This window comes from Halyomorpha halys, unplaced genomic scaffold (genome assembly GCF_000696795.3).
Source record: "Halyomorpha halys isolate HHAL.00 unplaced genomic scaffold, Hhal_1.1 Scaffold11.1, whole genome shotgun sequence".
Taxonomy (NCBI): Eukaryota; Metazoa; Arthropoda; class Insecta; order Hemiptera; family Pentatomidae; genus Halyomorpha; species Halyomorpha halys.
In genome coordinates, this window is record NW_027111958.1 from 441631 (window position 1) to 454096 (window position 12466).

At 37.7% G+C, this 12466-nt stretch overlaps 1 protein-coding gene across 1 annotated transcript in view; it reads left to right on the forward strand.

The window, feature by feature from the left end:
* LOC106678498 (uncharacterized) overlaps positions 1–10937 on the forward strand; it is a 17160-nt gene extending 6223 nt beyond the window's left edge. Inside the window, exons 3-5 of the mRNA XM_014417037.2 lie at positions 3580–3868; positions 6372–6538; positions 10622–10937. Coding sequence (XP_014272523.1) covers positions 3580–3868; positions 6372–6538; positions 10622–10849 — 684 coding nt within the window. The 3' untranslated portion in view covers positions 10850–10937. The remainder of the gene's footprint in view (positions 1–3579; positions 3869–6371; positions 6539–10621) is intronic.
* Positions 10938–12466: the final 1529 nt, after the last annotated feature.

The following is a 12466-nucleotide window of genomic DNA, read 5'->3' on the forward strand; positions in this document are numbered from 1 at the left end:
AAGATGAGAAATTTACATACATACATGACATACAATGTCAGTTGAAATTACAAAGTGGGAAATTTACAATCACAATTACCATTACATGTTAACAACTACAATTTACACTTCACAAATTTATTACTGTTGTGGAGTCATCTCTGATCATTTCCTGTACACATGAAGAGAATCGGTGAAACTCCAGAGCAACCCAGTAAGAATGTGCCCAACAGCGAGATCACTTCAGCAGCATCTACACATCGGTTCATCCTCCCTTCTTCATGAGATGATAGTGAGTGAGTCGCGTATGTTCCATCCGAAGACGGGTTAATACATCTCTGTAGCAGATTCATGTTTCCGGCCGGATTTGATTAAATTTTATGGTAGAGTTTGGAATGATGTAGAAACTTAAAAAGTCTATCTATGGTAAGTTTGTTATCTTGTAAGATGGAATGGAGATCATCAGGTATATTATATAAAGATTTAAGGGTGTTATAAGCTCGGCATTCTGTCAGGGGCTTTAAATACTGTGTTGGAGAGGACAAAAAATATAGAAACAGAAAATTTAAATATTCCGGGATGTGACAATAAAGATGAAGTAAGGTGAAAGAGACAGAGCAAAAAAGGAAAATCAGGCGTTATAATATGGTTGATAAAATGAAGTATAAAGTAAAACAATATTTAATATAAAAATAAATAATATAGATGATAGAAATAAAATCATGAGAGAGTTATGGAAAATAAATAACGCAAGGGCCGTAGTAGAGACCAAGAAAAACCACATAAAAGTGAGCTTCTAGCCTTTGCAGATGATTTAGCCCACCTGGCGGAAACAGAGGAAGAGGCAATTAGTCAAATAAATACCCTGAAAGAAATAGCGGAAAAGGCAGACATACAATTCTCCTATGAGAAGACAGAATTTATGACGAGGGAAACAAACTACGGCAAAAAAATAAAGAGACGAAATATGGACAGATAAGAGTGACAAAGAAATTTAAATATCTGGGAGAGATAGTATGCAATAAAGGTTTGGAGAAAGAGAGCTTATAGGAGAAAATAATTCAGCTTCGCAATAGGCAAAATTTACAATAAGAAGAAACGTTTAACGCAAAAATAAGACATCACAACACGATCATAAAACCAGTAATATTATACGGGATAGAGACAACATGTCTCCCTAGCCTGGAAAAATTATTGAATATAGAGAGAAGGATCCTGAGGAGAATCTATGAACCTAAGAAAATACAGGAAGGCTACAGGTTAAGACCCAACCAGGAAATCTACGAGGAGATAAATGACCTGGAAACCGAAATAAGAATCAGAAGACTGAGATTATACGGGAACATGATGAGGATGGACCAAAGAAGACTAAATAAGAAGCTCTTTGACAGAATCTGTGAATATAAGAGCGTAGGAGGATATGTGATGCAAATGAGAGAGGAAACAATGAAATTGAAAATAGCAGTCCTTGCCTGGATAGAGAACAGTACGAAAAAAAATGTTCTTGCGGCAAATAAAGAAAAACGGAAGGGTACTGCATGGTCGGAAGAGAGAAAACAAAGGCACGCAGAAATGATGAGAAGATACTGGGAGAGAAGAAGTAATGATATTCGCGGATGTAATGATATTGTTCCGTGGGAAAAAAAAAGTAAATGATAGAAGATAGCAACTATAGGAAAATAATAAATGATAAAATGCTTGATAAAACATGAAAACGTCTTTGAAAGTTAATAATATATTGAAATAATATAAGGAAAATTTATTATACTTATAATGAAAAGGTAGACCCGCAAGCCAAACTAGCTATAAAGATAGGTTAAGTCGTAACATTATCATCATGCAAAGATGTTATTTCATGGATCAAAGAAATTGGATGGAAAGAGTGGCAAGATGACTGGTTCGCCCTGAGAACAACAAGTTAAGAATGGTCCAACACAGTGAAACGTCCAACCAGAAAATTTAATCTGCTACAGAGAGAAGATGTTGTATTAACCAATCTTCGGATAGGCCATACTCGACTCACCCACTGTCATCTCATGAAAAAAGAAAATGCACCAATGTGTCGCTACTGCGGAAACGATCTAACCGTTAGGCACATTCTTACTGAATGTATTGCTCACGAACCACACCGATTCTCCGAGATGTTTAGGGAAGATCCCACAACAATAAAAAAACTTGTTCACTTTCTAAAAATCATTAATTCTTAAATAAAACAAATTTGATCCTTTTTTTCTCGCAACTTTATTCTTTACACCTTGTTCAACGTTTGGACCCTCAGGTCATTCTCAAGGATACCTTGATGTCATTTTCTTTTTTCAAATCTTAAAAATGCGGGCTTATTGCCTTTGTCCCATCTAACCTTTTCTAAATAACTTTTTCCTAGATTTAAACCTTTTTTAAAAACTTTTCTTCCTTCCTTCAAGCTGTTTTAAGTTGGAAATCTGAATGAAGGAAGTAAGAAAAGTTTTTAAAAAAGGTTTAAATCTAGGAAAAAGTTATTTATTTTTTTTTTTTTTTAGAAAGTGAAAAGTTTTGTTGTTTTTGTGGGATCTTCTTTAAACATCTCCTGTAAATCTGAAGAGAATCGGTGTGGTTCGTGAGCAATACATTCAATAAGAATTTATGAATTCAATTTTTTCATGAGGTGGCAGTGGGTGAGTGGAGACGGGTTAATACATCTTCTCTCCGTAGCAGATTCAAATTTCTGGTTGGACGTTTCACTGTCTGTTGGATCATTCTTAACTTGTTTTCTCTCATGGTGAACCTTTCATCTTGCCATTCTTGCCATCCAATTTCTTTTATCCATGAAATAACAACATCTTTGCATATTAATGATGTTACGACTTGACCTATCTTTATAGCTAGTCTGGCCTGTGAGTCTGCCTTTTCATTCCCAGTGATCCCACAATGACCTGGCAGCCATAAAAACAAGACTCTACAACCCATGTTGTTCAAAGTTTTCAAGTGCTGCTTCAACTCTATTATTAATGGATGTGTTAAAAATGGATCTTGTTATGATTTGAGGGCAGATTACGAGTCAGAACAGATAACCCAACAGATGATTTAAATATACTCTCAACATTTATTGTCAGAAAATCACCAACGTTTCGGCCCTCAGGCCATTTTCAAGGAGACAACCTTAAATATTGATGTCATATTCTTTAAAATTGTATTTGCAGGCTAATTGCCCATTATATTTCTACTTATGTTGATAATATTACGACTTAACCTGTCTTTATAGCTAGTTTGGCTTGCGGGTCTGCCTTTTCATTATAAGTTAATTAGCTTGTATAATATTGTAATAATATCCACCTTTATTATTTATTAATTTATATTTTATCCAGAGCTTTGTAGGTTAAAACAACTATTATCTTTTAATTTTTGTTTATTTTCTTAATTAATTTTCCTTTTATAATTTCAATATAATTTTAACTTTCAAAGGCGTTTTCATGTTTTATCATTTATTATTTTCCTATAGTTGCTATCTTCTATATTTCTTACCTGGTCATACGGTGATGTTATGCATTTCGCATGTGATTTGTTCCTATAGGAGTAAAATTTACATATTACAAGCACCTCAATGAAAGTTTATTCTTGCAGGTCCCTATTTGCGGTGTAGTCATTAGAAGGATACGACCGGATGATCCACGTGAGAAATGTCGAGTGACGAACTTCTTAAAGAACAACCTCTTCTCCGATGATCCGCTTATGATCGCGGCCGGTCTCCATAGGAACGACCCAGATCCTGGACTCATTCAGTATTACACCAAGTGCATCAACGAGAACAACAGCCTCTACGCCTTGGTGCAGAACACGAAGGAGATCATTGGAGCCTGTGTTAATCGAAAGGGTACGCCTCGAACTGCGGCGGAACTGAAAAGAGCGGCGAGTAAGATAAATAAATATTTATAAAATATATTTGGGTATACCATGTCAATATCTGCTATGTATACATATATGTTATATATATATTGCTATGTATTGACAATACCAGGTTGAGAAAAAGGGACTTTATTTATTTTAATTTTTTTTTATTTATTTATTGATATTTACTACTGTATAAAAAATACAAGTAAATTTGATCATAATGACATAATGATATGATACAAGATGTAGAGAAACTACCCAGTAGTAGAACTCTAAAAACAGTTTACAATATAAGGTCACGAGGCCATCTTCTTTTCAGGCACCTCAGAGGATTGCCAGGAATGAAAGAGGAAGTAAGCTTAGAAACTAGTGGGTTTGGGTGGTTAGGGAGTTTATTATGGAAGAAATAATATCGGGTTCGGGCTAGATCGGTTACATAAGGAACATTTAGGTCTTTATTTATTTTAATTAAATCAATATTTATAATAGCAGTAACCGATAACATATACGTATAACAGTACGAGCTGGTAGAGGACATTGAGGTAAGAAATCTGGGCCATTAGCGACGATACAAAAAGTGAAGGTGCCACCTGGTAACTATGCTGTGCTACGCGAACACCGATATGGCTGTTTGCACTAAATATTCTTGACTCCGAGCCATAAACAGAAAATATGCTTTGGGTTTGATCAAAACCAAATCAAAACAGAAGCCGACCGACTGATTAGCGAAAGGAACGTCTGGATGGAAGTAGAGAGGAGGAAGGTCAGTATTAAAGAGAAGGAAGAAAAAGGAGTCACTATGAAAAGCAAAGGAGGATTCAAATACGTGAACTCCAGCGAAGCGAGATCGCCAGAGGAGGAACTACTCAACTCCACCAGAACCCGGAATGGCGAAATCCAAAAGTTAAGTACTATTCCTAGTGTATTACTTTTGTATGGAAAAGTAATCAAAGTAGAATATGTTTGGTCTCATCTGGTACTCTCAATGCATAGCATATCAAATAAACGAAAATTAAGTTTATTAAGCTCTCTCTTATATCATTATAATTCAATTGTAAATATATTTAAATATAACATAACGCTAACCCGACTTAATTTTATAGTTTGGACTCCCAGTATGCCACCTGATTAGCATTGCTTAATAGTATAATTAAAGTATAATACTATAATTACTATGGGGTAATTATAATACCATGGCAAGGGAGTATGCGGTATCTAGTTCTTGGTCTATATAAATAAGAAAAAAAAAATTAAGAATTCTAGGTCGGTTCCCATAAGGAACTGATAGAGACATATAATAGAAATAGAAATACATAAATACATGTAGTTTCTGGAACCTCCACTAGCCGTAGAATCGCTGCTAGCAAGAAACATAGCAATATATATTTATACACTCAGTCACTGGTCAGGTTTTCTCCTTTTGAGATTATTTTTGGACTGCGGGGACGTCGGAGGAATTACCATGATACAGCGACTGAGAAGAGTAATATCGCCGTAGAAGATAAGGGCCTAAGTCAGGGACAAAATTCAGAAGAAGAAACGCAGAAGAGTTACTAGACACAATCTCAATGTTCGTGATCTGATTGGTAACCTTAAAATTAGGACGGTGGTGTACCGTAAAGTAGGAACTAATAGAGGCAAAGAGCTGCAGAGATGCGAAGGCCCATTCAGAGTGGTCACGATTAGAGAAGACAATATTGCCACCATAGAAAGCTTAAAAGAACACAAAAAGCGATGAACAGTTCACCTAGAACAATTAAAGCTTCCTGCAACAGCGTCATCATGATGTACGGGATTGTATTCACCTCCCTTCCGGAGGGCAATATTGTAAAGCTGTAAAGTTTTTATTTTTACCTTTTTCTTTTTAGAATCTAAATAAGAACATGTGAGTGTAAATATCAGGGATTCATGTGAAATTGTATTGTATTTTGTTTTGTTAATTTTTTTTTCACAGAGTGCTGTTATTGTGAATCCCATTTCTTTAGTTTTATTGCATTTGTATATTTTTCATTGTATTTGTATCTATTTTATTTATTGTTATTGTATTGTAGTTGTATTTGTATATATCTTTTTCCTTTGTGTATAATAGAGTAATAGTAATAGAGTTTACGAGGATTGTTCGTAAACTGGTGAGTGGGAGTTACGGGCTGTCAGCTTACAAGTCTATATCTGCTGATCTAGAACAGCTAACCGATTGTGTGTGTGTGTGTATATATATATATATATATATATATATATATATATATATAGAGAGAGAGAGAGAGAGAGAGAGAGATCCGCAAATGGATCAGTCTTTGAGAGTACTTCAAGCGTTTCATTTCACACTCCTCTCTCTCCTATTATTTTTGGTTTCACATCAGTAAAATATAACTTATATGTATACATGTACATATATTTTTACATACGGAGAGCGATATAGTACTCTTTTAACGCCGAAATTATAATTCTTTATTTTTCTTTTTAACATTTTCAATTGGTTTCTCTAAATAATTACAAACTAATATAAATATATCATTATATTTCAGAGGGCATGGTTTACCAACAAACGTCACGATATTTAGAACTGATTTCAACAGCCGAGGAAAGGATTAGTGTCTACAACTCTTATGATGTAAAGGAGGGTTTGAGTATCGAGTGTTTGGTGACCGGGCGTGAGTTTAGGCAGCGAGGCATTGCCAAGTTGATGCTTAAGGTAAGACATTACTTAAACTTGCGACAGGCGCGCAACCAAAAGTCGCACCAAATGGCGTAAGTATTACAATTACACAGCCGTTAGAAACACAATTTTTTTTTTTACTTTAATGATTAATATCAATTTTATGAGTAACAAAAAAGAGGTTTCTTTATTCAACTAAAAAAAGATAAAAATATACAAAATCAATTTCTAAGAAACTCTTAAAAAATTAATTTATCTCAGAAAATATCTTTGAAAATGATTAGAGAAATTTGTAAGACCCAAGAGATAGGTAAAAGTTCACAATGAACTTCTCAACAATTTCTCTGATCGGGCTAAACTATCATATTAGTTCAGGAGCCCAAGAGGAGGAAAAAAACCCTTCCTTGAAAGTGACCATTGGTTTTTAACTTTTTTTTAGTTTTCTTCTGCCTAGTGTAATAGACGAGACAGAAGAATTGGTGATGGCAGCGCATACACGGGAGGTATCGGGCAGAGAGGGAGAGAAAAATCATATGTTCTGTCGTTGGTTGTTGAATGTCAATGAATGGACATTGATGTAAAGCTAGTGTATGTTTTGGTTTCTCTGTGAACTAAGTCAAGTTTAAAAACTGTGTATTGAGAAGTGGATTTTTCTCTGTAAATCTTAGATCTAACCGGTTATCAGAGTTCCTTCGGATTGCCCACACATCTTTTACCATCACAACACCTGAGAACGCTTCACTGACTCTTGACGCCTTATTTATGGCCTCTTCAAATGAAGAAGGAGGCTCAAATCTTTTTTATTAGATCCTTTTTATTGCGAGGGAGAGTAGCTACCAACCACTAGGAGAACGGTAAACAGGATAAACCTGAAGGCGGAAATTCCGGTCTACGTAAAAAATCAGCGTTACCCGCAAGCTATGAGGGACATTATAGGGAAACAATTGGACGAGTTACTCGAACAGGGTATTATAAGGCACAGTAACTCTCGTTTTAATAGTCCTCTATGTGTGGTCGAAAAGAAGCAGTGCGGGCAGGGAAGCATAGGGAAAAGCTATGGGGTCGTAGTAGATTACAGGAAGTTAAACGAGGCGACTAAAGACGAGCGGTACCCCCTTCCCCGTTTTTAGCACTTTGGACCTGAAGAGTGGGTATCACCAGATACGGATGGCCGAGGAGGATATCACAAAAACGGCGTTTTCGTGGGAGCGGGGACATTTTGAATTCGTCCGCGTGCCGTTCGGATTAAAAGGGATTAAAACCGGACCGGAAATCTCGTTAGTGCAAAGGGAACCTGAGGGAAACACAACACCAACGAACTGACCACAGGAACTCCCAGAAATAGACGACATTAATAATAGTAAACGACACCAAATCATTATAAGATCGAAAAAAGGATCTCGGAATCGAAACCAGGGCGAATCCTTACGAAGGTCTCTCGACAATATTGGTTCGCGCACCTGCATCAATAGACGAAAACGCATTAGAAAATATATTCACGGAATTCACCAGCCCAGGGCGGAACTGCTACGTTTATGCCGGAAACATGCTTATAACAGAGAAATTGAAACGGTTGTGGCGACAAGAGAAGATAGGGGTGGAGTATTCATTGACTAGGTGTCTTAAGCAAGTGGAAACAATCACTGAACCAGAAGCACAACTAAGAATCGTCACCGAACACCATTTGGGCAAAACGAATCATCGAGGGATCGAGGAAACTCTTCGCGCAATTAAACGATTATACTTTTGGAAGAACATGGGAAACACTGTACGGGATTGCATAGCGCGATGCGAGGTCTGCCAACGAGCGAAATACGAGCGACAACCACCGGTGGCAGAACAGGTCATCACCCCGACCGCAATAGAACCTCTAAGATCGATATAGGTCGATATTTATTCTAACGAAGGTCAATCGTGGTTAACGGCGATCGATCCATTTAGTAAACTGAGGCCGATTGAGGCCAAAACTCCTCGGGCAGTTTGGGAGGGTATCTTACAATGGTGTGCGTTCTACGGTGTTCCCGACGAAATCATTTCTGATTGCGGGAGAGAGTTCGATAACAGCATAATCCGCGATGAGAGTAGAACATTGGACACCAACTAGCGCTTGAACACTTGAAGGGCAGGGGGGCTGTGGAATGCCTACACAATACACTCGGAGAACATTTACGGCTTCTCAAGTTAGGACGCAATCTCGACCCATTTGAAGCTATGCTGCGATCATAGCCTACAATAATACGATTCATACAGCAACAGCACTATCCCTAGTGGAAATCGTTTTCGGACACCGCCGACGGGATAGAGAGGTCCTCATTACCTCATTAAGGTCAACGGACCTCTGAACCAAAATATCGCAAGCAAGGTTTGAGCGCCGAGAAACATGGGCGAAAATGAGGGGAAAATTAATACGTGAGAAGCAAATCAGGGTGGGTAAAGCGAATATCAGACCCATAGAGTATAAGAAGAGACCTCTGGCATTGGGAACCGTAGTGTACAGGAAACTACGAACAGCTCGCACTAAAACAGCCGCACGGTACGAAGATCCGTACAAAGTCGTAACGATCCGGGAGAATAATTTATACACCGTCAGGGACCCATTAGTACACAGTAACCTACCCACAGACAGTAACAGACAGTAAACTACCCATTTCGCTCACGCACGGTACACATTGAGGAACTTCGAGTGCCTCGCATAATGCCTTAGAGCGAGCCGGACGGCAGTGCTCAACCTGGACCATCTCACAGCTAGAAATTTTATTTGTAATTGTATATATAGGTTAAGTTCTAGGTTAAGTTACAATGTTTAGTTTTCTTTTCTGTACATTGAGTGCAAAGTGTGTTTTTCTATTTGTCAAAACTGTATCAGTTCAGCTATCTTTTGTTTATTTTTATATTATGTGTTTGTTGTCTTTTGTTTCATACGAAGGAACTGGAGGGAGGGAGTTAGCTGTATATATAGCCTGTAAATAATAATAGGATCCTTTTACTATGCTATGTATTGACAATCCGGGGTATTATTAAGGTGTTTCGTCACCTGCCCCTATACCTGGTCAGGGTATCCTTCTGGGAAGCTTTTAGCATCCTCGGATGTGAAAACATCTGTATTAAGTTTGTCACATTACCAGAGGCCCCTGAGAAAATTAGATTGGCTAACCTTTAAGTTACAAAAATGATAGTTTGGGACGAGGGACCAAAATCAAATGAACCAGGTGCAGGCCCTTCCTGGACAAGTCAAACTTTTTCTACACATCCTCGGCCCTGAGGAGGGGGACGCCTGCCTCGGGAGTCTTCGGACATCGATAACCAATCAGAGAAGAGATTTAAAAATAAGGTAACGCCCCAAAAGAGAAGTGAGAGAAAAATACAGAGAGGGAATTGAGAAGAGCAGACAGGACACTCAACAGGAAGCCTGAGACGAGTAAGGACCACAGTCAGGATGCTGACTGAGGCACCAGACGAAGTCGTGAGAAGGGCCACCAGACCTGGACATCCCTTATGAAACAGAAGACACCCACGGCACTACATCCCACGGCATCAGCAGCTATAAGTATAAATTAACTAATAAGTAATCATGTAATAATCCACATTTTATGGCAACCTTTATCTGAATCATTTGAATCATAACAAATTGTAAATAAATACTTAGTTTCTTTATGGAGTTTATATACTATTATATATCCCAATAAACCACTCTTTATTATCCTATATAATTAATGGTAACAACATTTTATAAATATAAAGGTATTAAATTGGTATACTGGTAAACACACAAACAGCCTTTGGAAAGGAATCCAATTATAATAATAGTTTTTTAGGACTCAATTTATAATCAATTAATTAATTTATTTTTTGATAATTGCCTTCAGCGATTATCCTGGCATCCCAAGTAAATCTGCTACTAGTACATAGCAACTATTAGGATTAAGCACCTTTAAGTTTGTCAACAACCTGTCCTTATATATACCAGAGGAGTCTGATAATAAAGTTAGTTATACAGTAGCTGTGTGTCGTTACACTGTCCGAATCACCTTTATTTTTAAGTTATATTGTCAGTCTAATCGTAAGTAACGTATGATTAGTTATAAAAAATAATGCATTAGTAATGATTAATACTTTCAGGCGGTCCTAGACATGACTAAAGGTGATGGTAGGTTCCCTCTTATTAAGTTTATGACAGCGAACACGCACGGAGGACACGCAGCTCACGCATGTGGTGGAATGCGGCTTCATGCATCCCGAAATCCTATCGAGTACAGGAACGATAAGGGTGAGCAGTTTATATACGACGAGTTGCCCCTTCCTCACAAGAACCTGGAAACATTCGTGGCGATACTGAAGAAGAAATGAACACTAGAAGAGTTTTGTAGAACGGTGTCGCTTTGTAAACAACGAGTCTTTTTTTCTCATTACATCATTAAAAACTGTGCATTCTCTAGATATGTTATAATTTATTTCATTAAAGTTCATTAGTATTCTAATGCCTGCATCCGTCGGATATGTGCAGCCATCCTGGTCCAGATGCCTACTCCTCCAGCAGGCAGAATAGTTCAGCCCTCCTGCGACTGCTTCATTGCCTTCATCTTGTATTGGTGGCTCACCGATCCCGGTTGTTCGAGTCCTTCTCAATAAAAAGTGCATCGAGTCGACCACCTCCTTCCGTTCGTAGATGAACTCCCTGATGAAGGAATAATCCTTTTTTTCCTCAAGAACCTGGCACGATATTATGCTATGGTGGTGCAATATAACATTACAAGCTCTGCAATTTTAGGGACTCTCTAGCATTGCAGCTTTTCCAGCAACCTACCATATCCTGTCAGAATCTGCGAGTCGCAAAGATCTGGGAGGACCCACCACGCTCTCAATCTTGGATGGACTTTAAGGCAGAGCTTCCTCTGAGTAGGGCCCTTCTGGCTTACTTCCCACCGTCTATTTTATTCCTCAATGGAATCCTCCCGCAGTATATTCCTCCATAGCTTCAGAGTCTCACCAATCCTCCTTCGGAGTCCCTAGACTCCCCCATATCCCATGGTGAAGATGGTCGGTAGCTACAGGGTATGTCTTACCAGGCTGACTTCTGCGCTATGTAAAATTTAGTAACCGATATATGGGGGGGGGAGCGGTACTGATCACTATTTTGTACTTTTAGATGAAATTGTTTCAGTTTCAGTAAGTTAGATATTTTTGCAAAAACATAGCACTTTAATTACAAATCAGTTAAGAGAAGGTAAGTGTACATCTTTAGTTTTTCCGTAAGTGGCAATTTTGAACGTTAATTAAAAATATAAAATAATAATTTAAGTCGAAAATATTGTTTCTGATTTCTTATTTTGATATTAGTCCATGTCTGTCCGAGTTAAATTTCGTTCCTTTAGAAAAACACGACATAGAACACGACGGAGCATAAAAGTAATTTATACTGATTGTTCGATGTTCATCGCCGTTTCCTTTTGATAAACCATACATATATATGAGGTAAGTGGATTTGCAAATGTTGTGAGTCTTATGCTGAATCCTCATGGTTGGCTATAACTGCTATGTTGTCTGCATGTGTGGCCGTGAGAATATGCCCCATTGTAGACAAATTAGATATTTATAATGTGTATAATAGAGGCACTAGTCTAGAGCCACGCGGAACTCCGGCTTCTGCGGAGTGTAAAGAGAGTGATGAGCCCTGCCAAATCATGAAGTATCTCTCTCCTAAATTAAACTGTAGGATTAAATAGTATGTGCTGGGAAGAACTTATTAACTCTATTAATTGCTTGTTTTTTTAAGGCGAAAACTATGACTCCATGAAGGTGGGTTGTAGAATGGTGATGATGGAATCTCGTGGCCCCCATTGGGTCAATTCAGAAAGACTTCGTATCATAAAATTAGAATAAAAAAGATATTTAAAAAAACTCTTGAAAGGTTCAATAATGAAAACGGTACCAAGAAAATATCTGTTATATTCAATGCGTATTTTA